Source organism: Bos grunniens, chromosome 28 (assembly GCF_055505025.1).
Source record: "Bos grunniens cultivar Pamir isolate PY7600 chromosome 28, Bosgru_T2T1.0, whole genome shotgun sequence".
In the NCBI taxonomy this organism is placed as follows: domain Eukaryota; kingdom Metazoa; phylum Chordata; class Mammalia; order Artiodactyla; family Bovidae; genus Bos; species Bos grunniens.
In genome coordinates this window covers 45,075,737-45,101,111 of record NC_141192.1, presented here as the reverse complement: position 1 = coordinate 45,101,111, position 25,375 = coordinate 45,075,737, and the positions used below count along the sequence as shown (strand labels likewise).

Genomic DNA, 25,375 nt, shown 5'->3' with positions numbered 1-25,375 from the left:
ATGTGGCCCCAGATGCCAGCACTTGCAGGCTGTATCTGTGGTGACCTGAAGCCCGTTGGAACGGAAGTTGCTGCTTTGTCTCATGTCAGCAGCTGGGTGCCTTCAGCCAGCCTGCTTCCCTACCAGCGTCCTGCTTGCTTAGTTTCTTCTTCAACACACTAAGTGCTAGCACACACTGCTAGTTACTTTTCAGAAAAAGTTGGAATTCTTTTAAGACTTAAAAAATATGTATGTATTGACATTTATTGATTTTATATTTGCAGAAATACCTGGTTATAAGGACAAAATTCTATTTTGTCTGCTAAGAGAATAATATATTAAGCATGTAGTTATGAGTTGAATAATTGTGGTTATCTTCTAAATATGGCTTCATGTTTTGTTTGATGTTGATTTTAGAGCTGATGTTTCTGGAAACGAGTGCACTAACAGGGGAGAACGTGGAAGAGGCCTTTGTACAGTGTGCAAGAAAAATACTTAACAAAATTGAATCAGGTAAGAACTTCCCATTAATAAACTTTGCTTTAGCACATTCTCCTCTCTAGCTCAGTAGTGTCACTTTTCAGTATTTCCAGGAGTGATTTGGTCATGGAGTTTCCTCTCTCTACCTGCCGACCTGCAGTGGCCTCTTAGGGGTTTGAAGGTCTTGTCTGCACTGGAGGTGGAAGCTCAGGCCTCCTTCGCAGGGACTTCTTCAGCTGTGTGGTGGCAGGGAAGCAGCTGTGTGACGGGAAATGAGTTATGGGCACCTCGCTTAATGCTGCTGGTTACAGATCAGGCATCGTGGAAAATTTGTTTCTGAAGCTGACTGAGCATGTCACAGTAATAACCTGTCTCATTATTGTTCTACTTGTTGCTTCAGTGAAAATAAGTTTAAAACAACCCTACTATAGGCAGCTGACAAAATAATATGTAATCATTTATTAGAGTTAATTTTTATTTAAATATCACCAAAATCACATGTGGGCATTACATTTTTAATTGATTCATTTAACTGAATGCCTATTCTTTTCAGGTGCTAGGATACAAAAGTAAATTAATCCCAACCCTTGCCCTCAAGAAACTGCCTTTCAAGGGAAACACTCAAAATATAATTATAACACAGTGTGGTGACTGCAGTAACTGAGAAGTACACCGGATCTTGGGGCCACACAAAGGAGAGCCTGCTTGTTTAGGAGGTGATATCAGGAAGAGCTTCTAGGAAGAGACACTGACTGAGCTCAGGCTTTCAAAGTGTGAGCAGGAGGAACCGGGCATGAGGGCGGGAAGGAGGGTAGGCCATCAGAGGGGCAGCATGAATGGAGATTGGGGGGAAAGTTGCAGTTACTAGAAGAGAAAGACCACAGTGGAGAATGGCAGGAGAGAAGACTGAGGAGAGGCAGCAGCCAGGCCAGTGATCTTCACCCAGGCTCGAACTTTGCTCCGTGGGTGACTGAGTCTCCACCTTGGCTGGACGCAAGAGTCGCCTGGGATACATACAACTTTTAATTCTAGGCCCCACCTCTGGAGATGCTGAGTTAAGATCTCAGCATCATCATTTTAAAAAACTGTCCCGTGTGATTCTCATATTCTCCCAAGATAGAGGACCACTGCCGCAGGGCTGAGAAGCCACTTGAGGGTGGGAGGCAGAGAGTGATATGGTCAGGTTGTGGCTGCAGACACATGATGTGTGTAGGCATTCACATCAGTGACGGACCAGAGCCCAGGACTGATGGCCAGGATACCAACCGAGGCATGTTTGAGTAATTCAAGAAAAGATGCCTGATTAAAGCTGTAACAAGGATGTGGAAGCAGAGATGAAGAGACATAGATGAATCTAAGAAACATGTTGGCAGTGGCATCCTGACTCAGATGCTAAATAGCAGGGCAGGGCCTTTTGACTTTGTGGGGTATTGGAAGAGCAGGGATCAGAAGAGGGGAGGAGCCACAGGTAACTCTGTGTCACAGCTGGATAGCTCAGTGATGAGATGGCAGAACCAGAGGAGAAGCCAGTTCATGCGAATCAGGATGGTTGTGTTTTGAAATGTTCCCTGGGTGGCATCACTGGAACAGGCACAGGGCGTCATCCAGGAACCTGTGGGAAGAACCCAGCTGGTGGTGCCCACTTGGGAGCCGTCGGTCTATAGGAGTAGGTGCACCTGGGGAAGGAATGTGATCCCACAGAGAGCAGTGAAGAATGGGCAGAGCAGTGGCCAGAACAGAGCCTTGGACGGAAGGATGAGAGAAGGGGGTGAAAGGTCAGAGATACAGGAAGATACCCAGGAACATGAGTGTCACCTGTGCCCACATTCAACCAGAAGGTTGTTCATTATCAAATACATGGGAGGAAAGTCTCGTAAGCTAAGACTGGAGCTGAAAAGTGTCCCTGGGGTGGGCAAGAGGAAGTCACTAGTCATCTTTACCAGCAGAATGATGCAGGGAGGAGATGGAGCAACTGAGCACAGAGGAGATGAGGAAGCAGAGCCTGGGTGCCTCCCTGGAGGAGGAGACAGAGGGTTAATTTAACATGAGAGGTTTCAGGAGTGGAAGAAGTCTTAGCACCTGTAAATGCTGAGGGAGAAGAGAGAGGAAGGTAAGGGAGAGAACGTGAGAGGGGAACTGACAGAGAGGGTGGGGCAGGGAAGGTGGTGGGAGAATGTTGGGGCCCAGACCTCTGGTCTCAGCAGAAAGAGAGGTGCTCCATCCCTCTGTGGGCTTTTGGTCTGAACACAGCAACAAAATAGTTACTCAACTTGGTACAGTACTGTTACTTTTTTAAAGAGCCTGTAGCATAAGTAGTTAACATTAAAATTGGCATTGTGTTGAGTACAATCAGGCTCAACTTATTTAGATTACCTTCCCCCTTTGGTATCCACCCATGAAGACAGTGCATATAAGTTAACACACATAAAACTTTCAAGATCTTTTTCTCCTAAAACCATCAAAATCATAATTACATCAAGTGAAAAAAATATACAGATGTGTTAGAATTCTTCAGCAGTACTTTTTCATTGTAATCTTCTAAATAGGCAGTATATTCATATGGTTCAAAAACCTTTATTTTCTCTACCACTTTATACAGAAACGTTAGCATACTGTACATTCTGCACTTACTGTGCCTACCCATCATTACAAGTCAGCATTAGAGATGTCCACATACGCGTTGTGCCACTGTATATATACATGCAGTGTGTATGTGTAATATTCAATTTGGTATATTGCCATAATTTACCTAACCAGTCTGCCTTGGACATTTGAGTTGTTGCCAGATGTTACAAACAACGTTGCAGTAAATAACGTTTTGTATATCATTTCACATGTGTGTGAGTGTATATGTAAGATAAATTCCCAGAAATGGAGTTGTTGGGTCAAAGAACATAGGCATTTGGAATTTATGTAGAGGCTGTCAGATTCCTCCTTTCAAGCTTGAGGCAGTTTATCATCCCACTCGTATGAATGAAGGTGTTTTATTTCACTAAAGCCATGTCCACAGGGTGTATTATCATGTTTGGGTCTTTACCAGTCTCATAGTAAAGAATGGTATCTTTGTGGTTTCATTTCAATGCTTTTTGTATGCATAATATATTCACATAATTCCAGATTCAAGTAAAGAGGATACAATGAAAGTCACCCTCTATTTCCCTCCTCTCCTATCCCCTAGCATCTAGAGCTCTTTCTTGAAGTCAGCTACAATTACCAGTTTATGTACCCATCCAAAGATATTTTTATGCCCATGTAAGCAAATATGTGTGTATTTTTCCTTTTTATTCAAAATAATGTTTTATATATACAGTGTCTGCACTTTGTGGTTTTCACTTAATATATTTTGGGGATCACAGAAACATAAAAACTTTTTCTAAAGATTTACTTGATCCTCAGGTGAGCTGGACCCAGAAAGAATGGGCTCAGGTATCCAGTACGGAGATGCGGCCTTGAGACAGCTGCGGTCCCCGCGCCGTGCCCAGGCCCCGAGCGCGCAGGAGTGTGGCTGCTGAGGCAGCTCAGGCGCGCAGGTAGGTGCCCACATTGCAGCAGTCCTGTCGCCCTCAGACCTGTCCTCTGTTTCCCACCCAGAGCCCTACACAGGCTTAAAAGGGGAGGTTGTCGTTGCTTTTTGAAGGTGCATTATGAAAAGGAGAGGTGATTGCATAACTAAAAGTTTATTCTCAGCAGTGGAATACACATTCTTCTCAAGCTCACATGGAACACTCATCAAAACAGACCACACCCTAGGCCATAAAACACACCTGAAGACATTTAAAAGAACAGAAGTCATTCCATGTCTTCTCTCAGAGCACAGTGAAATAAAACTAGAAATCTGTAGTTGGAAGATAACTGGGAAATCCAGAAATGTGAGTATTAAGCAGCATGCTGCTGCTGCTGCTAAGTTGCTTCAGTCGTGTCCGACTCTGTGCGACCCCATAGACGGCAGCCCACCAGGCTCCCCCGTCCCTGGGATTCTCCAGGCAAGAGTACTGGAGTGGGTTGCCATTTCCTTCTCCAGTGCATGAAAGTGAAAAGTGAAAGGGAAGTTGCTCAGTCGTGTCCAACTCTTAGCGACCCCATGGACTGCAGCCTACCAGGCTCCTCCATCCATGGGATTTTCCAGGCAAGAGTACTGGAGCATACTTCTAAATAATAAATGGGTCAAAGAAGAAGTCTCAAGAGAAATTTAATAGTATTTTGAACTAAATGAAAAAAACACAACTTATCAAAATTTGGGGGAGATTCAACACAAATAGTACTTAGAGTAAAATTTGTAGCATTGCAGGCATGTATTAGAAAAGAAGAAAGATCTAAATATAATCATATGTGTCCTCCATAAAAAACTAGAAAAAGAAGAACAAATGAAATCCAAAGTAGAAAGAAGAAAAGAAATAATAAAAATTAGATCAGGAAATCAATAGAAAAAATTTAGTGAAACCAAAGTTGGTTCCTTGAAAAAATACAGTAAAGTCAGTGACTAGCCAGGCCAAAAAAAAAAAAAAAAAAAAACCCAATATAAACTACTAATATCAGAAATGAAAGCAGGGACATCACTGCAGATTCTATGGACTTTGAAAGGATAATAAAGGAACACTATGAACAACTCTGTGCCCAAAAATTTGATAACGTAGACGAAATAAACCAATTCTGTCAAAGACAGAATTTGCCAAAACTCAACAAGAAGAAACAGATAATGTGAATAAGGCCTATATCTGTTTTAAAGAACTTGAACCATTAACTAGTAACCTTCCAAAACAGAACGTACCAGACCCAGATGGCTCCACTGGTGACTTCTTCCAAACATTTAAAGAAGAGATTATACCAGGTCTCTGCAGTCTTGTTCACAGAACAAAAGCAGACAGAACACTTCGTAACGCATTCTATGAGGCCAGTGTTATCTTAATCCCAAAGCCAGACAGAGACATTAGAAGAAAAGAAAACTATAAACTAGTATCTCCTGTAAACATAGATTCTGTAAACACAGAAATTCTCAACACAATAGTAGATTGAATCCAGCAATGTATAAAAAGAATTACATACTTCCAAGTGGGATTTATCCCAGATATACAAGACTGGTTCAACATTCCATAATCAATTAATGTAATCATCACATCAACAGGGAACAAAAATCACATGATTTCATCAAGAGATGTAGAAAAATCAGTTGACAAGTTCCAATATTCTTTTGCAATGAGAACTCTCAGTGAACTAGGAATAGTGGGGAATCACCTCAACTTAGTAAAGTCTAAAATCAGACCTAATGGGGAGAAAGTTGGAGCTTTCCTTTTTTTTTTTTTTTTTTAATTTATTTATTATTTTTTAATTTTATTTTATTTTTAAACTTTACATAATTGTATTAGTTTTGCCAAATATCAAAATCAATATCAGGTACAAGGCAAGATTGTGCCCTGTCAGCACTCCTTTTCAGCATCAAACCAGGAGTCCTAGCTGATGCAGTAAGAAAAGGAAATAAAAGGTATACAGATTGGGAAGGAAGAAATTAACTAACTTTGCTGGCAGATGACATGATTATGTAGAGAATCCGAAAGAATCCACAAACCCCCATGTAAGTGATTATACATTAATAGCACAGTTGCAAGATACGAGATTAATATACAAAAGTCCGTCACTTTTCTGTATCCCAGCAGTGAACAAGTGCAATCTGAACTGAAAAACACAATACCATTTACGTTAGTTTCCCCAAAAGGGAAATACTTAGGCAGAACTCTTAACAACATCTGTATGAGGAAAACCAAACTGATTCTGAAGTTTATGTGGAGAAAAGACAAAAGACCCCTAATAGCCAACACAGTACTGAGCGAGAAGAACAAAATTGAAGGACTGTCACTACCCAGCTTCAAAGCACTGTAGAGCTATTGTAGTCAAGACAGTATGGTATTGGTGAAATAAGAGATCAGTGGGACAGAATAGAGAGCCCAGAAATAGACCCATACCCTGATGTTTGACAAAGGAGCAAAGGCAGTAACGGTGAAGCAGAAATAGTCTTTTCAACAAACGGTCCTGAAACAATTGGCCACCCATATGCAAAAAATGAATCTAGACATCAGACCTTATACCCTTTACAAAAACTAGCTCAAAATGAGTCATAGATCTAAAGTAAAATGCAAAATCATAAAACTCATAGAACATAAAATGAGAGAAAATGTAGATGTCCTTGAGTATTTTGATGATTTTTTAGATACAACACTAAAGATACAATCCATGAAAGAAGTAATTGGTAAGCTGAACTTCATGTACAAAAGACAGTGTCAACAGAATTAGTAGACAAGCTACACACCAGGACAAAATGTTTACAAAAGACATATCTGATAATTGTTACGGTAAATATACAAAGAATTCTTAAAACTCAACAGTAAGAAAGAAAACAAACCCAATTTAAAAATGGACCAAAGACCTTAACAGATACCTTGCCAAGGAAGGTATCCAGATGGCAGTAAGTACAGGAAAAGATACTTCATAAATGAGCTGTCACTGCTGCTGCTCCTGCTAAGTCACTTTAGTCGTGTCTGACTCTGTGCGACCCCATAGATGGCATCCCACCAGGCTCCCCTGTCCCTGGGATTCTCCAGCCAAGAACACTGGAGTTCTTAACAGATACCTTGCCAAGGAAGGTATCCAGATGGCAGTAAGTACAGGAAAAGATACTTCATAAATGAGCTGTGACTACAAGCCTATTAGAATGGCCAAAATCTAAGACAGTGATAGCAGCAAATGCTGGTGAGGATGTAGAGCAATAGAAATTCTCTTTCATTGCTGGTAAGAGTACAAAATGGTGCAGCTTCTTTGGAAGACAGTTTGACATTTTCTTATAAAACTAAGCATATTCTTACTATATAATCTGCAGTCTCACTGCTTGGTATTTACACAAAGTATTTGAAAACTCATGTCCACACAAATACCCTCACATGGATGCTTATAGCAGCATTGTTCATAATTGCCAAAACTTGCAAACAAATAGGATGTACTTCAGAAGTCAAATGGGTTAACCATGGTCCATCCAGACCATGGAATATCATTCAGCACTGAAAAGGAATGAACTATCAAGCCATGAAAAGACTTAGCATATAACTTCAATGCATATAACTAAATGAAAGAAGAACCTTCAACGCATATAACTAAGTAAAAGAAGCCAGCCAGGCTACATGCTACCTGATTGCAACTATGTGACATTCTGAAAAAGGCAAAACTATGGAGACAGTGTAAAGACTGGGGATGAGAGGAATGAATGTATGTCTTCCTGTATTTGTTCAAACCCATAGAATCTACAAGAGTGAACTGTGGTTTAACTATGGGTTTTGGGTGATTATTATGTGTCAGTGTAGGTTCATCACCTGTAACAATGTACCAGCTGGCGGGATGCTGATAGTGGAGGAGGCTGTATATGTGTGAGGGTTGGGGGGCGGGGAGGTGGGTGTTTGGGAACTGTATGTAATTGTTTCCTCCTCCGTTTTACTGGGAACCTAAAACTGCACTAAAAAAAATTAAATCTTAAGAAAAAAAACCTAACGCAACCACTGAAACAACACAACAAAGAGTTTTGGCAAATTTAAATCAATATGGGAATTAAAATGGAATAAACACATAATTACTCTAAATAATCTGAAAGAAGACAGTAAAAGAAGGAAAAAGGACATAGAACAAACAGGGAAAATATGGAACAAAATGCTAGCATAAACCTTCCCTATTAAAAAAAAATTAGATATTCTGCTTGAAATAATTTGTAGGAAATCCTTATGCTCTTGCTCAGAAAGAAAGGAAAGTTGATAGCAATGATTGGGTTAGAGACTCTCCTGCCTTCATGTCAGTGACGAGTCTTTCTTGGGTTAGTTGAAGTCTAATAGAATGTGCCTCTAGCTAAGGCTTATTTATAAAATTTGCAAATTGATATTTTAACTTTATAAAGCTTCCTCTTTTTTATGTATAGTCAACATTATCTAATAGGCATGCTGCTGCTGCTGCTGCTGCTAAGTCGCTTCAGTCGTGTCCGACTCTGTGCGACCCCATAGACGGCAGCCCACCAGGCTCCGCCGTCCCTGGGATTCTCCAGGCAATAGGCATAAGTAAGCTTAAATAAAAGTTGGAAGTGTTCACTGGTTCCCTTTGTGACTTTAAGCTCTGTTTGGACATTTATAATTATGCATATTTCTAAATCGTTCTTAATATTTTTTAGGTATTCATACAGTGGTATTTGGGACACAATTATTGAAGCTTGAAGAAGAAGGTTTTTTTTTAACCACCATCTTTTTCTACTTTATATGGAAGTAGATCTTTGTGCAAAAAATAATAATAATAATAATTTGGCATATTATACAAGCTAGTAGATGTGGCACAGCAAACTGTATAATAAATCCAGTTCAGTGGACAAGACCATTAAATGTATACACGTATGTAAAAGTGTTCTGTCCCATATTCGCCCTTTCACCCTGGTTTGGATCCTGGCTGTGTACTGTACATATGCTCATCCAGTGCATCTCCACAGCATGGTATCTGACGTACAGTATGATAGAGCACTGCACTAAATGCAGTCTAATACTTTATTTTTTTTTTTTAATCGTCTGAACTAAAATCTGTTCATTGTGAGGTGTGCTCTGATCATTATGTTGGTTATGTTGCACAGTTGGTTATGTTTGTGACCTGATATTCAGAGATTCTGGCATTGATGGCCAATGCAATACTTAGTTAATTCCATTTACCACAGTCCACAAGGTGTTACATGAGCCACACTGGAAATACTAGATCAGAATTTAGTCACATACTGAAATAAAATGATAAATGAAATTTTCTCATGAACTGTCTAGCACTCTGATTTTAAAGCATCTTCATCAACTCAGTTCAGGAAGTAGAGCCGAGCACCTGATGTGTTTCAGGCACTAAGGATGCTGGTACCTTTCACCAAACTTCCTAGGCAACAGATGCGACTCTCAGCATTGGTCAGTGCAGTAGCTGTACCAGGGCTGTTTACCTGGTCCCAGTTTGCTGATCATCTGGTCTTCCTGTTAGAAAACACATTTTTGCTACTGTGCTTTTTCTGGGATTCAGTATTACAGCATCACTGCCTCCTTTTTAGTCTTTTGTTTTGAGTTCATTTTAAGGACACCCACTAAAGTTAATATTAAAGGGACACCTCTAAGAAATTTCTGTACACTTTTGCTAAATACTTAAATGCCTTACAACAGTTATCAAGTTGACATGTTTTTAATTCACATGAGTTAATGTATATTGTATTACAAAGACTCGTTCTAATATTTTAAAATGTTTATGCAAAAATATATAATAGAACTTTTCTTTAAAGCTAAAATACAGTACTATTTAAAACTGAAAGGTTTAAATGGCATTCTTCACCTTACATGTGTTCCTTCCACTGTGACTTTTAGCTCAAACTGGTAAATTTGATTACCTTTATGTTGGAAGCTGCCTACTGCTTTTGTTGTTTTGTTTTAACCAATGGAGCACAGAAGCACTACAAACTCTGGAAGTGACTTGGATAAAAATATCAAGATGTAACTGTTTTAGATATTTTAATTTTGCTTCTTTATATCTTGAATATTTGATTTTGAAAAGTCAGAATATGAAGCAAATTCTCAGACTGATCTGCTTCTTGGACCTCACTGGAAGAATGTTTGATTCAGTGTCTTGTTAACAGTGGGTTTGCAAGCTGCTCATTTTTGAACAGCTTTTTGCATGGGGTAGGAGCATGTCTGTTTGACTACATCAGTTTATGCAAAAGCAGAATTTTAAAAAAATAAGATAAATGTTGGTTTATAAGTGAGCCTGTTAATTTAAACCCCAGGTATTGCATATAATTCCACATCCCTTGACCAATAAAATTTGCTGGAGAACCAAACCATGGTGGTTCGTAATAAAAGCCTTTAGGAAAAAATGAAGAGGAGAGATGTGGTATTTGGTCCCTGGAGTGTTTTCTACCACCAGCCAATCCTCTGATTCTTCTGACACCAGATGGGTTCTGTTCTGACATTGTCTACTGGAAATGGCATCAGATCGCACAAGTTAAAGCCTGTGTCAACACCCACCACCACCCAAACCAACACATTCTAGGCCAGTCACAGGTGCAGGGTGTCACATGTGCTTTCCTAGCTGGCCCGAAATCTGAGGTTCCTATGACCCACTCCTTGGGTTTAATTAATTCCTAGAGCAGCTCACAGAACTGAAAGTTTCCTTATGAGATTATGGTGTGTGCTAAGTCGCTTCAGTCGTGTCTGACTCTTTGCGACCCTATGGACTGTAGCCCACCAGGCTCCTCTGTCCATGGGATTCTTCAGGCAAGAATACTGGAATGGGTTGCCTTGCCCTCCTCCAGGGGGTCTACCCAACCCAGAGATCAAACCCATGGCTCCTGCATTTCAGGCGGATTCTTTACTGCTAAGCCGCCAGGGAAGCCCATGAGATTATTGGTTTATTACAAAAGCTACATATGAACAGCAGATGAGGAAGCACATAGGGCCAGGCCTGGAAGGGTCCCGAGCACAAGAACCTCTGTCCCCATGGAGTTTGGGGTGCCCCACCCTCCTGGCTCATGGCTGTTTTCCTGTTCACCAAACAAGAGGCTCCTCAAATCTTGTTATTTAAGATTTTTTCTAGCTCTTAATCTCTAGCAACCCCTTCTCTCAGGTCAGTGGGTGGAGCTAAAACTTCCTTAGATCTTTCTCGTGACCAGCTGCACCCTGAACCTCTCTAGGGTGACCCTGAAGTCATTTCATTGGCATAAACTGTGCTCAAAAGGGACCCCTAAAACTCAGGAAATTCTTAGTCTTTTAGGAGCTTTGTGTCAGGAACCAGAGATAAAGACCAAATATATCTAATAGTGAATGTTATTAAATGTGTACATTTCCCACAATTTGTTAAGTTTGCAGGATGTCCTTAATTTACATTTCTAGAAAAGCATTTTCTCGGTCTTCCTAGAAGAAAATTCTACACTCCATTTAGACTTGAGATTTTAATTTATTTTTTCACAGTCCAGCATCTAAGTGAGAATAAAAACATTACAAATTGGGATACTGTAATGGTTTTATTGAAAAATAATAAGAGTTCTTAAAAATTTAAGAGTTCTTGAAATCGTAAGAACATTGATTCCTAGCAGATCAATATTATTCAGAATGAAGAAAATGCTAAAATTAGTCATCTAAATGATTTGCATTTCATACTGTGACACAGTAGATGGTACTTTATTTTCTGTCAAATTTGTCCTATTTTTTGCTTTTTTTTCAGAGGGGAAAGTTAGTCTTTAAAACACCTGTAAATTTTAAATAATTTTTTGTACTAGTTATAAAGTGATTTTATTAATCAGTTGAAAACAGTCCAGATTTGTCCCAGTTGTTGCTTGGTTGCTTCCTGATTATGTTTACTTCTTTAAGGAGTTGTTTTTAGAAATGTTTAGAGGGATTTATTTGAGAGCACTCAACTTGCCAGGTTCAGGAAGAAGAAATAAATTGTTGGCCATCACCCCCTAACGTTAGAAACTAACTGCTAGAAAATAATGTGATCCGGGAGTCTATTTTTTCTTTTAAAATAGAATTTATGTTGTTTTCCTTTTTTTTTTTTAATTTTAGGGTTTTTGAGCATACACAAGTATGGAGAAAATAGCATATAGAACCACTACATCAGCTATTTTCCACAATTGTCTATTCATTATGCCAGTCTTGCTTTATCTACCTTTGCCCCACTTTTTTACACTGTAGTATTTGGAAACATCCAAAACCTCTGTCATTTCACCCAAAAATAGTTCAGCATACATCTCAACAAGAATATATATGTAAAATTTGTTATTGTCAATATACCGTTGGGAACTTCAGAAGAGATACTGTTACAAGCCAAGAATAGTTATGGTTTTTTTTCTTGGAATTATATAGTTGTTTTTCTAGATGTATTGAAGAAGCAAGATACACCTCCTTTATCCAATATTACTAGAGGTGACTTCCCAGCATGTGGCTAATTGTACTGGAAGTTCTGTCTCCAGCCCAGAGGACAGTGTACCTTCAGGAGGGACACAGGGCAGCCAACCTGCACCCACAGCCAGTGCAGCCTCGGAAGCGGGAGGCCTTGTCGTGCTGGTTGTTAAGACATTCTCAGTATCACTCCTGCCACTGCAGTAACGCAAGGCCCTCTTAATTAATTCTTCTCAGTGTGTCCACATGAAGGAATGTACTGAACGTGATGTACACATTTGTGGAACTTAACGCTAACCAAGGATGATGTGGTTGAGTCTGCAGGAATGTCAGCTTGCTCCTTCATGCTAAAGGATGGATGTTGTCCTTCACCTGTGGGAACTGGATGAAAAGTAGATAGCCTGTGCTCTGATAGCTCCCTTCTCTAATTTCTTGATGTCATGTGTAAATTTCATTTTAAAGGAAAACTAGCATTTTAAGAAAAATTATAAGAAAAAATGCTAAATTTCTGAAAATGTCATATTCCAAAATACCATATAAATAATTGGATTATTAAATATTTGTGGGCCAGCTAACTCTGTATGAGAGTAAAACTGCTGATTTATGTATGTTGGGTAGGAGCCCTCAAATCATTTTACACTGATTAGGAAATTTTGTGATATGATGATTTCTGGGTAAGTCTACAGCATCAGAAAAGCCATCATAGTGGTTTCTGTAGTCATAAACATTGGTCATATGCCCTCATGCTGTGCCTGTTTCCTGGGGAAAATGGGGCTTTTACAGGACACTTGTGTTTGTCTGAACGCCCCTTGATTTCTCATCACCTCTGTGCCTTTGTAGGGACTGTGTTTTGTTATCCTCACCTATGCTGCACCCCACTGTTTGTCCAGGTCTTTCAGGCTGAAGCCCCCTTGTCCTGACAGGTACAGTTGGGAGCTGTCCCCAGCCCTGACTCCTGACACACGCAGACACACGCTGCTTCAGTATGTCTCTGTCCTGGCCTTTCTTTTGCTATTGGTCACATTGATTCATGTATTGTCTTTGTCTTCTCTGCTGGGCTGAGATGTCCTTTGAAAAGGGTGCCTTCTGTGTGCCCAGGGCCTGGCACATAGAAGGGACTGAAGTGCTTGTGAAAAGAACAGATGATCGGAGTTGGGTTTGTTCCCAGGTCCTTCTAAAGTACATGGACATCAAGCCTATCCACCGCAAGGTGCCTGTTGTACAAAGTCCCTAAAAAGTGGTCATGTGATCCCGCTCAGTCCCTTCCTTCCTGGGAGGGAGCCTCATAACTCCTAGAGCTCATTTTCAATTGACATCACTGAGATGGTGAAGTAGGAGGCCCCAGCCGCCATCCGCCCGCCCACCCGCGCAAAGACCAGCAATTAGCTATCTGCAGAGATAAACAGTTCTGAGAGAGCTCAGGAATCTACTTAAGAAAATTCAGCAACTCAGTGGGACAAAAACCTGAGAATAATCACATAGAAATGGAAGGAAAAAGAGCTTCATTTTGTCTGCTATCTCCCATCCCCTAGGCAGGCTCTTCTCAGCACCAAGAGAAACCTCCCAGACTAGGAAGAGTTCGCCACCCCAGGAAAGGGCATGGGTGTGACCAGCTTCCCCAGCCTTTTGGGGCATCAAACAAAGGACCTGTTGAGTTTATCCCACTCAGAGACTGGCAAAGCTGAGACACAGAGCAAGTATCGAACATGCAGCTGTTAAAAACCATGGTTCCTAGTGCCCTGGACCACAGTCCTCTGCAGCACCACCCCATGGAAATTTCAATCCCCAACCATCTGCTACCTGTTCCCCACCCCCCCACCGCCCCCACCCCACCCTCCCACCCCCACCCCACCCCGGCCCCACTAGAGCCCAGGATCTGGACTGGCAACCTATCCAGACCTCTGAAGCTACACAGGTGCAAGATGCCAGCCTAGGCCCTGAGGCTGACCCCCACTGCCAAGTGCATACCTGTGGCCAGCCCCTTCCAGCTGTGTACCTGCACACACCCAGGCTGATCCCTATCGCCAGCTTCCACTGCTGTGTACATGCCTGTGGGAAGATACTGCAGCTCTGGGAAAGCACACCACCTGCCTGATGGGCCCACACTTGGCCCAGACCCTTGCTACTGGCTCCGTTCCCCACCACTCTGTGTGTGTCTACAACCAGCCCCTGCCGTCACACGTGCACCTGCAGCGGGTTGTGTGTGTGCCTCGAGCTCCAGGTCATCAGTGCTTCCTGCCTTGATCAGCTGGCCTCCCAGCCAGATGTGTGCATGCCTTGAGCTCTAGGTCATCAGTGCTTCCTGTCTTGATCAGCTGGCCTCCCCAGCCAGATGTGTGCATGCCTCAAGCTCCAGGTCATCATTGCTTCCTGCCCCGATCCCTAGATGCTGAACCTGGAGGTGCCACTGGGGAACCCACCAGCCCTTGCAGACACTGCAGACCCCCAACAGTGCTTGTCAGGAACCACACAGTGGATGCTGTGACCCTCAGTGACCTGAGTCAATGACAGTATCCCTCCCACCCAGACACATACCTGCACTTGACACCCTGTACCACTGGGCCTGGGTCACAGCATGTTCCAGCACATCCCCAACCTGAGGTGAAGGTCTTATACCAAAGGCAGCTCATGAAGTGTGGATGAGGTAACTGCATACACACCTATATGCAAGACTTCAGGGATCACAGAATCAGGGAATCGTGAGACCACCAAAGGAACGTGGTAAATTTCCAGCAACTCTCCCTAAAGAAATGGAGATACATGAGTTGCCCAACAAAGAATTCAAAATAATTGTTGTAAAAATGCTGAGAGAGCTACAGGAGAACATAGATAAAACAATTAACAAAATCATGAAAGCAAGAACAAAATGAGGAGTTTAATAGAAAACACGAAGAAGAACCAAACAGATTTTGAAGCTGAAGAGCACAATGACTGAACTGAAGAATTTAATACAGAGCTTCAACAACAGACTAGATCAAGCAGAAGAAAGAATCAGTGAGCTTGAAGACAGAGCATTTGAAATTATCCAGAGAAGTGGGTGGGGGGAAGAATGAAGAGAAATGAAAAGCTTATAGGACTTCTGAGACACCATTAAGAAATAGTCTGCACATCAATGGAGCCCCAGGAGAAGAGGGGCGAGGAAGGGCAGGAAGCTTGTTTAAATAAATGATGACTGAGAACTTCCCAAACCTGGATAGGCATTTGGACATCCAGGTTTCAGTCCAAAACACTTTTCTCCAAGACATATTTTTAACAAAACTGTCTAAAATCATAACTGTCTAAAATCTCAAATGAAGAGGCATTTGTGACTGTTGGCTTCACTGCATAGTTCTCCAGTTGTTTTACATTCTAGGTGAAGAGCCTTACTGTTTAAGTTGCAGGTTTTGTTGTTTGGATCAGTATTTCTTGGAAACTCTATCTGTACACTCCTAGTTGGCCTATTGTTACATGACAGTACAGCCTGTGGGCAAGCAGTTGTCCAGGATGCTGTGTTGTCTGTCTGCACTGACCGGTACATGAGGCTGTGAGGAGCAACTGAGGATGTGATTGTCGATAAACGTCTGCTTTCAGGCCTAGACCCACTCAGCTATCCAAGAGTTGCAGGATGGGTCATAAGTGTTTGGGGTTAAATGTGTGAAAATTCTGTTAACACACACTCTGTTACAATTGACAAGTCCTTGTGTTGAAGCAGAAGCTGGAGCTATAAAAATTAACTGCTGCCTTTTCAAAGCAGTAGTAGAGGAATGGCAAATAATAGTTTCCCTACTCTAATTTTAAGATGAAATGATTTCACCTGAAGCTTTTAAATTTGTTTTTCTATTTAGGTTGTTTATACCTGTTTTTAGCTGATTTTTCAAATCAGCTAGTTTAGTCCTACCTTAACTGTGAGAACTCTACTTTTGCACTTGGTGACATTCAGCACCCAAGTGCTGCTTTGGTTGTTCACTGTGTCTCTGATCAAGGTACAGGATTTCGTGCCCACTTTTCTTCCTTTAAAAAAAACACAGTTTATCAAGAAATTATGGAGAATTTTTAGTTTAACGCTCATTTTTAATATTGTCATTTGAAATGTCTGTAACTGAGACCTAAAGGGGCATAGCATTTTTTACAATTTAGCAGTGTTCTCACATGTAACATCTGATTGAACCTTCAAAACAGCCCTTTGCGGTGGCACAGAACAGAAGTAGGCCCACTCCACAGCCCAGGTGCCTGAGATGCAGAGGCAGGGGCCACCACCCCCAGGAAGTGGACGGCAGGTCCGGGGAAGCCCTGTGCTTCCACCATGCAGCACCATTGGACAGAGCACTGGGTTTTCTGTTGACTGGAATCTTTTTTTTCTTTTCCTTCAAAATTGATGGCAATTTCAAACACTCATGTTTATTGGAATTTCAAGAACTGTAAAGCATTCTTTTTTATATAATTAATTTATTTGTTTTAATTGGAGGATAATTACAATATTGTGATGGTTTTTGCCATACATCAGCATGATACATCAGGTATACATGTGTCGCCCCCCCCCCCATCCTGAACCCCTCTCCCACGTCCCTCCCCACCCTAACTGGTAAGAGTATTTTCCATGTTTAAAATACCTTTAGTGTTAAACCGTTTGAGGTGGGAAACAAGTTGACTTCATCACTGTGAAGCCATGCTTTAAAAAAGAGAAATTTGCAAGTTTGATAACTTGTTTTGTTGTCCTTGCCTTCAACACATTGAAAATATTATCAATTGAAAATGCATGACTGAAAATGCATGCCAACTGGTTTTCAGAATGCTTGTCACAATACTCTTGTGTTTTGTGGTGAAAGCTGTATCGAAGTTGCTGTGGGTCAGATGTTACTCTGTAAAGGTGAGACCCTGCCTGAGGGCCTGTGCTCTGGCCGTGGCCCTCCTGGCCTTGGGTGGTGGTCTCTGCCTCACACCCCTTCCCACTACATGTACTGTATGTGGTTACTGTGGCAACACTCCTGTGCCGTCTGTCAATAAAGTCCTGATCCCGGCTGGCCCTCATCTGTGCTGCTGCTCTTCTCTTGCTTCTTCTCTGCTTATTTAACTTGGTCCTTGAGCAATAAGAGAAGAAAAGTCTTTACACACTTATTTTTACTTGATTTGTAACTATCTGATTATTCTACTCTGGCTTTCCTTTTCTAATTTCCAAGAGTAATGTTGGCTTTAAACACTGCGGGGTGACTTCAGACTTTTACCCAATTCAGTTACATTTTGGGATCCATGTATCAGCCTCAACTTTAGGCCAAGTCTACTGTTTGTCCTCAGGGACGTCCCAGTGGATGGTGTCTCCCTCACTGTCAGAGCTGTTCTCATGGGGTGACCTCATCAGAACATGTGGGTACCTCATGTGGTACCTCATGTACCTCATGTGGGTACAAGTCTAGTTCATAGAAAACATCATTGAGGGCACAGCCAGCAGTGTTGGGCGGGAACCATCCATGAGGGACCGGGTGCAGTGCCCAGCATGGGGCCCCAGCAAGGTGGGCTGTTGAACGGGGCTCTTGGCAGGAAGCAGGTATTTGGTTTTGACCCACAAGGTTCCTCTCAAGGGGCAGAAGCATACAGACAGAAGAATCTCCCTCTGCCCCCATTCTCATGAAGTCCTCAAAGATCTCAGGGCCCAGTCAACACCTAGGGCATAAAACCAGTAAAAGATGGATTAACAGCGATGATAGTTGTCACAAGGACTTGTGTGCTTAGTTGCTCAATTGTGTCTGACTCTTGACAACCCCACGGACTGTATCCACCGGGCTCCTCTGTCCATGGGGTTCTCCAGGCAAGAACACTGGAGTGGGTTGACATTCTGTCTCCAGGGAATCTTCCTGACCCAGGGATTGAACCTGGGACCGCTGCACTGCAGGTGGATTCTGTACCATCTGAGCCGCCAGGGATGCCTAGTTGTCACAAGTAGTCACTCTTAACTAGTTCAGTCTACCTCTCACAGTCAACATGGCCAGTGTTTTGGCTTTAAATCGAAGCCACATTCACAGCAAGATTCTAGGCAAGGGGCATAGTGTCCCCTGCCCAGAGGCCACCAGGCTCCCTGCGCTGGTGCAGACGTGGGCAGAGGGCATTTGCTGGTGCTGAAGACACCCCTCACTTCCCTTTCTTCATTGTACCCCCTGTAGGTGGCTCCTGATGGGTGGAGGGGAGTGGCATGTAAATTACCCCCTTCTGCTTGGGACGCTGCATTGTCATCAGCTCCCCGGGCCAGGGCATCTGCCCGCATGTGGAAGCAGGGGAAGCCTGGGAGTGGCGTTGCCAGTCAAAGATGTGCTCATCTTTAAGGGCCAGAAAGCCGAACTGCCCTCCAGAGAGCCTGTGCCCATTTACCCTCCCGCTAACATCGCAGGAGTGCCGTGCTGTGCTTAGTCACTCAGTTGTGTCAAGTTCTTTGTGACCCCATGGACTGCAGCCCACCAGACTCCTCTGTCCATGGGGATTCTGCAGGCAAGAATGCTCAAGTAGGTTGCCATATCCTCTGGGGGATCTTCCACCCTAGGGATCAAACCCAGATCTCCTGCATTGCAGACAGATTCTTTACCTTCTAAGCCACCAGGGAAGCCCAGGAATACTGAAGTGGGTAGCCTGTCCCTTCTCCAGTGTATCTTCCTGACCCAGGAATTGAACCAGGGTATCCTGCATTGCAGGCAGATTCTTTACCAGCAGAGCTACCAGGGAAGCCCAACAGTGCAGGAGACCCAAACTTAAGTTCATGCTGTTTTTTTCAATTAAGGTTTATATTTTGTCTTTATTAAATTTTAACCTTTGGTGGTCATGAAGAAGGTATTGTTTAATCTGTAAACAGCAGTCACAGGCTATGTGTGCTCTTGTCATGAAGTGGACACCACAGTTGTTCCTGGGAAGTCAGTCCTGCTGTAGAGGAAAGTGGAGCGGAGTTTGTGTGGGAACGCTTGAAAAACCAGCAGCCTGGCTCACCTAAGCAAGCCCAGGTTCTTCTGAAAAACTTGATAAGCTCCTATTGTTAGTGTAATCAAGTTAAAATTGTATTCCTAGGAAAGGTTAGTCTATTTGGTGTAAATTCAGGACTTATACCTCACTATCCAACAATCTCCATGTTTTGAATATGGTAAAGAATCTGCCTGCCAGGGCAGGAAACTCGGGTTTGGTCCCTGGACCAGGGAGATCCCCTGGAGAAGGAAATGGCAACCCACTCCAGTATTCTTGCCTGGGAAATCCCATGGGCAGACGAACCTGGTGGCCTACAGTCTGTGATGTTGCAAAAGAGTCAGACACGACTTAGAGACTAAACAACAACAGATGTTCAAGGTATGCTCCCAACCAGCTCAGGCCCAGGAGAGGAGGCTGTGGTCCATGGCCCTACAGGCCCCCAGCTGTGGATATGGGGGCCAGCCTGGCTTAACCATCACAAGCTTAGTTTTCAGGGGGATACATATTTTCAAAGGGTGGGTATTTAGTTTCTGCTTTTTCCTGTTTTCTCTAGGAGTTTTTTTTTAAATGCTAATACATTCTTATGTGTCAAAAGTGAAAGCAGTGTGGAAAGTCACCCTGGGGCCTCCTTGCCTCCCCCTGGCTCCCTGCCTTCCCTACACCTCATAGTAACCACTGGCTAGTGTGTGTATCCCTGCAGAGTTTCTTGACGTGGATACAGATGTTATTACTCCTCCCTTTCTTAAACAAAAAGCAACATGTTATACACATTGTCTTTTTCCATATACATTGTACCTTGGAGTGAGAGCTTTCTCCTTACTGAGGGCAGCAGAATGTTCCGTTGTGCAGATATGACATATTTTCTGTAACCAGCTCCTTATTGATAAACAACTGGGTTGTTTCCAATTCTCTGGTTCTCATGAGGTAATTCCAAAATATATGATTAGTGACAGCATCATCAATTTCTGTCTTCATTGACATTCATTAGAAAGGTAACATCATTCCTCCTAGTTCAGCCTCTTCTTATGCAGAGGCAAGAACAGTCTACAAAATCGGATGGAAAGGGGAGAAGAAATCCAGCAAGAAATATGAAAGACTTTTTCAATGAAGACTTTATTAAATAAATACATAAAGACCCAGCTTAAAAGGAGACATACTCTATTTGGGAGTACAAAGACTCACTACTACTATAAAGATGTCAGTCGCCTCAAAATTAGTACATTCAATAAAGTTTAATAAAATTACTGAATGGAATGTTAAAATAGAAATCAACACGCTCGTTCAAAAGTTCATATAGGAAAGAAAATAACCAAGGAAAGTAAAGAACAAGGTAGGGGTGGCGAGACTTGCCATCAGTTCAGTTCAGTCGCTCAGCTGTGTCCAACTCTTTGCAACCCCATGAATCACAGTACGCCAGGCCTCCTTGTCCATCACCAACTCCCAGAGTCCACCCAAACTCATGTCCATCGAGTCGGCGATACCATCCAGCCATCTCATCCTCTGTCGTCCCCTTCTCCTCCTGCCCTCAATCTTTCCCAGCATCAGGGTCTTTTCAGTGAGTCAGCTCTTCGCACCAGGTGGCCAACGTATTGGAGTTTCAGCTTCAACATCAGTCCCTCCAGTGAACACCCAGGACTGATCTCCTTTAGGATGGACTGATTGGATCTCCTTGCAGTCCAAGGGACTCTCAAGAGTCTTCTCCAACACCACAGTTCAAAAGCATCAATTCTTCTACGCTCAGCTTTCTTGATAGTCCAACTCTCACATCCATACATGACTACTGGAAAAATCATAGCCTTGACTAGATGGACTTTTGTTGACAAAGTAATCTCTCTGCTTTTTAATTTGCTACCTAGGTTGGTCATAACTTTCCTTCCAAGGAGTAAGTGTCTTTTAATTTCATGGCTGCAATCACCATCTGCAGTGATTTTGGAGCCCAGAAAAATAAAGTCAGCCACTGTTTCCACTATTTCCCCATCTATTTCCCATGAAGTGATGGGACCAGATGTCATGAGCTTAGTTTTCTGAATTGTTGAACTTTAAGCCAACTTTTTCACTCTCCTCTTTCACTTTCATCAAGAGGCTCTTTAGTTCTTCACTTTCTGCCATAAGAATGGTGTCATCTGCATATCTGAGGTTACTGATATTTCTTCCGGCAATCTTGATTCCAGCTTGTGCTTCTTCCAGCCCAGCGTTTCTCATGATGTACTCTGCATATAAGTTAAAATAAGCAGGGTGACAATATACAGCCTTGACGTACCCTTTTCCTATTTGGAACCAGTCTGTTGTTCCATGTCCAGTTCTAACTGTTGCTTCCTGACCTGCATACAGGTTTCTCAAGAGGCAGGTCAGGTAGTCTGGTATTCCCATCTCTTTCAGAATTTTCCAGTTTATTGTGATCCACACAGTCAAAGGCTTTGGCATAGTCAATAAAGCAGAAATAGATGGTTTTCTGGCATTCTCTTGCTTTTTTTGTGATCCAGCAGATGTTGGCAATTTGATCTCTGGTTCCTCTGCCTTTTCTAAAACCAGCTTGAACATCTGGAAGTTCACAGTTCATGTATTGCTGAAGCCTGGCTTGGAGAAATTTAAGAATCTTGGGTAAAAGAAACCCAGGTTAAGACGGGAGGCGCTGAGAGAGAGCATCAGAGGGCAGACAGACTGAAACCACAATCACAGACAACTAGCCAATCTGATCACATGGACCACAGCCTTGTTTAAGAATGAAACTAAGCCATGCTGTGTAGGGCCACCCAAGGTGGATAGGTCATGGTGGAGAGGTCTGACAGAATGTGGTCCACTGGAGAAGCGAATGGCAAACCAGTTCAGTATTCTTGCCTTGAGAACCCCATGAACAGCATGAAAAGGCAAAAAGAAAGGACACTGAAAGATGAACTCCCCAGGTCAATAGGTGCCCAATATGCTACTAGAGATAGTGGAGAAATAACTCCAGAAAGAATGAAGGGATGGAGCCAAAGCAAAAACAACACCCAGTTGTGGATGGGACTAGTGATAGAAGCAAGGTTCAATGCTGTAAAGAGCAGTATTGCATAGGAACCTGGAATGTTAGGTCCATGAATCAAGGCAAATTGGAAGTAGTCAAACAGGAGATGACAAGAGTGAACATCGACATTCTAGGAATCAGCACACTAAGATGGACTGCAATGGGTGAATTTAACTCAGATGACCATTATATCTACTACTGTGGGCAGGAATCCCTCAGAAGAAATCGAGTAGCCATCATAGTCAACAAAAGAGTCTGAAATGCAGTACTTGGATGTAATCTCAAAAACGACAGAATGATCTCTGTTCATTTCCAAGGCAAACCATTCAATATCACGGTAATCCAATCCGATGCCCTGACCAGTAACGCTGAAGAAGCTGAACAATTCTATGAAGAACTACAAGATCTTCTAGAACTAACACCCAAAAAAGGTGTCCTTTTCATTATAGGGGACTGGAATGCAAAAGTAGGAAGTCAAGAAACACCTGGAGTAACAGGCAAATTTGGCCTTGGAGTACAGAAGGAAGCAGAGCAAAGGCTAATAGAGTTCTGCCAAGAGAACGCACTGGTCAGAGCAAACACCCTCTTCCAACAACACAAGAGAAGACTCTACACATGTACATCACCAGATGGTTGACACTGAAATCAGACTGATTATATTCTTTGCAGCCAAAGATGGAGAAGCTCTATACAGTCAGCAAAAACAAGACTGGGAGCTGACTGTGGCTCAGATCATGAACTCCTTATTGCCAAACTCAGACTGAAATTGAAGAAAGTGGATAAAACCACTAGACCATTCAGGTATGACCTAAATCAAATCCCTTATGACTATACAGTGGAAGTGAGAAATAGATTTAAGGGACTAGATCTGATAGAGTGTCTGATGAACTATGGACGGAGATTCGTGACAGTGTACAGGAGACAGAAATCAAGACCATCCCCAAGAAAAAGACTTGCCATACCAAATACTAAAATTCACTGCAAAATTAAAACCTTTGAGCTCAGGTGTAGATCCATAGAGGAGCAGCATACCTTTCCCTTGTATCTGTTGCAGTTTATGAAAAAGTACTATGTGACATTTTAAATCGGTAAAAGCTCTTTCACTGGATGGTGTTAAGTCCTTTTTCTACCCATTTAATTCAATTTTTTCTAAAAAAGGTTGATCTCAAATTCATATTCACTAAAAATTAATTCTAGTTGGATTAAAGGTCTAAAAGCAAAAGGTGAGTTTTTTGTTTTGTTTTTTTGTTTTGTTTTGTTTTTTAAGGCACTGGAAGAACATACAGAATTTTTATTATGACCAAAGAGTGAATCTTTCTATAGGTGACACTAAATACCTCATCTGTAAAGAAAGTGTTTGAGGTTTGACATCACAAATTAGTATTTCCTATACAACAAACATAAGCAGAGGAGATTAAGAAGAGGTGGCAAGAATACACAGAAGAACTGTATTTAAAAAATCTTAATGACCTGGATAACCACAATGGTGTGGTCACTTACCTAGAGCCAGCCATCCTGGAGTCTGAAGTCAAGTGGGCCTTAGAAAGCATCACTATTAACAAAGCTAGTGTAGGTGATAGAATTCCAGCTAAGCTATTTCAGATCCTAAAAGATGCTGCTGCTTAAGTGCTGCACTCAATATGCCAGCAAATCTGGAAAACACAGCAGTGGCCACAGGACTAGAAAAGGTCAGTTTTCATTCCAATCCCAAAGAAGGACAATGCCAAAGAATGCTCAAACTACCACACTGTTGTATTCATTTCACACACTAGCAAGGTAATGCTCAGAATCCTTCAAGCTAGGCTTCAACAGTATGTATGTGAACTGAGAACTTCCAGATGTACAAGCTGGACTGAGAAAAGGCAGAGGAGCCAAAGATCAAATTGCCAACATCTGTTGGATCATAGAAAAGGCAAGGGAATTCCAGAAAAACATCTACTTCTGCCTCATTGATGACACTAAAGCCTTTGACTGCACTGATCACAAGAAACTGGAAAATTCTTAAAGAGATGGGAATACTAGACCACTTTACCTGCCTCCTGAGAAACCTATATGCAGGTCAAGAAGTAACAGAACTGGACATGGAACAACGGACTGGTTCCAAATTGGGAAAGGAGTATGTCAAGGCTGTATATTGTCACCCTGCTTATTTAACCTACATGCAGATTGCATCATGTGAAATGCTGGGCTGGATGAATCACAGCTGGAATCAAGATTGCCAGAAGAATATCAACCACCTCAGATATGCAGATGATACCACCCTAATGGCAGAAAGTGAAGAGGAACTAAAGAGCTTAAGGAAGGTGAAAGAGGAGAGTGAAAAAAATGGCTTAAAACTCAACATTCAAAAAACTAAGATCATGGTATCTGATCCCATCACTTCATGGAAAAAAGATGGGGAAAAAATGGAAACAGTGACAGATTTTATTTTCTTGGGCTCCAAAATCAGTGACTGCAGCCATGAAATTAAAAGATGCTTGCTCCTTGGAAGAGTAGCTATGACAAAGCTAAGCAGTCAGTTCACTTTGCGGACAAAGGTCTGAATAGTCAAAGCTATGGTTTTTCCAATAATCATGTACTTATATGAGAGTTGGACCATAAAGAAGGCCAAGCCCCAAAGAATTGATGCTTTTGAATTGTGGTGCTGGAGAAGATTCTTGAGAGTCCCTTGGACAGCAAAGAGATCAAACCAGTCAATCGTAAAGGAAGTCAATCCTAAATATTCATTGGAAGTACTGATGTTATAGCTCCAATACTCTGGCTACCTGATGCAAAGAGCCAACTCATTGGAAAAGACCCTGATGCTGGGAAAGATTGAGGGCAAGAGGAAAGAGGAGCAACAGTCTTGGTTGCTCCCGAGATGGTTGGATGGTATCACCGACTCAATAGACATGAGTTTAAGCAAACTCAGGGAGATAGTGAAGGACAGGGAAGCCTGGTGTGCTGCAGTCCACGAGGTCAAAAAGAGTAGGATACCACCTAGTGACTGAACAACAACAATACCACAAAAGAAAGCATAAAGTTAGCATTGGGCTATCGGAGAAGGCAATGGCACCCCACTCCAGTA

The 25,375-nt window shown here is 42.2% G+C and overlaps 1 protein-coding gene across 5 annotated transcripts in view; it reads left to right on the top strand.

Annotated features, from left to right (window-relative positions):
• RAB4A (RAB4A, member RAS oncogene family) overlaps window positions 1–25,375 on the top strand; it is a 71,061-nt gene that overhangs the window by 32,988 nt on the left and 12,698 nt on the right. Inside the window, exons 6-8 of one of the 5 annotated variants that reach the window (XM_086381683.1) lie at window positions 397–492; window positions 3,856–3,989; window positions 12,624–12,961. In XM_086381683.1, coding sequence (XP_086237809.1) covers window positions 397–492; window positions 3,856–3,971 — 212 coding nt within the window. In that variant the 3' untranslated portion in view covers window positions 3,972–3,989; window positions 12,624–12,961. Of the gene's footprint in view, window positions 1–396; window positions 493–3,855; window positions 3,994–8,653; window positions 10,368–12,350; window positions 12,962–25,375 lie in introns of those variants that run through there. The other 4 variants (XM_086381682.1, XM_086381678.1, XM_086381680.1 and 1 more) reach the window with 4 other exon arrangements.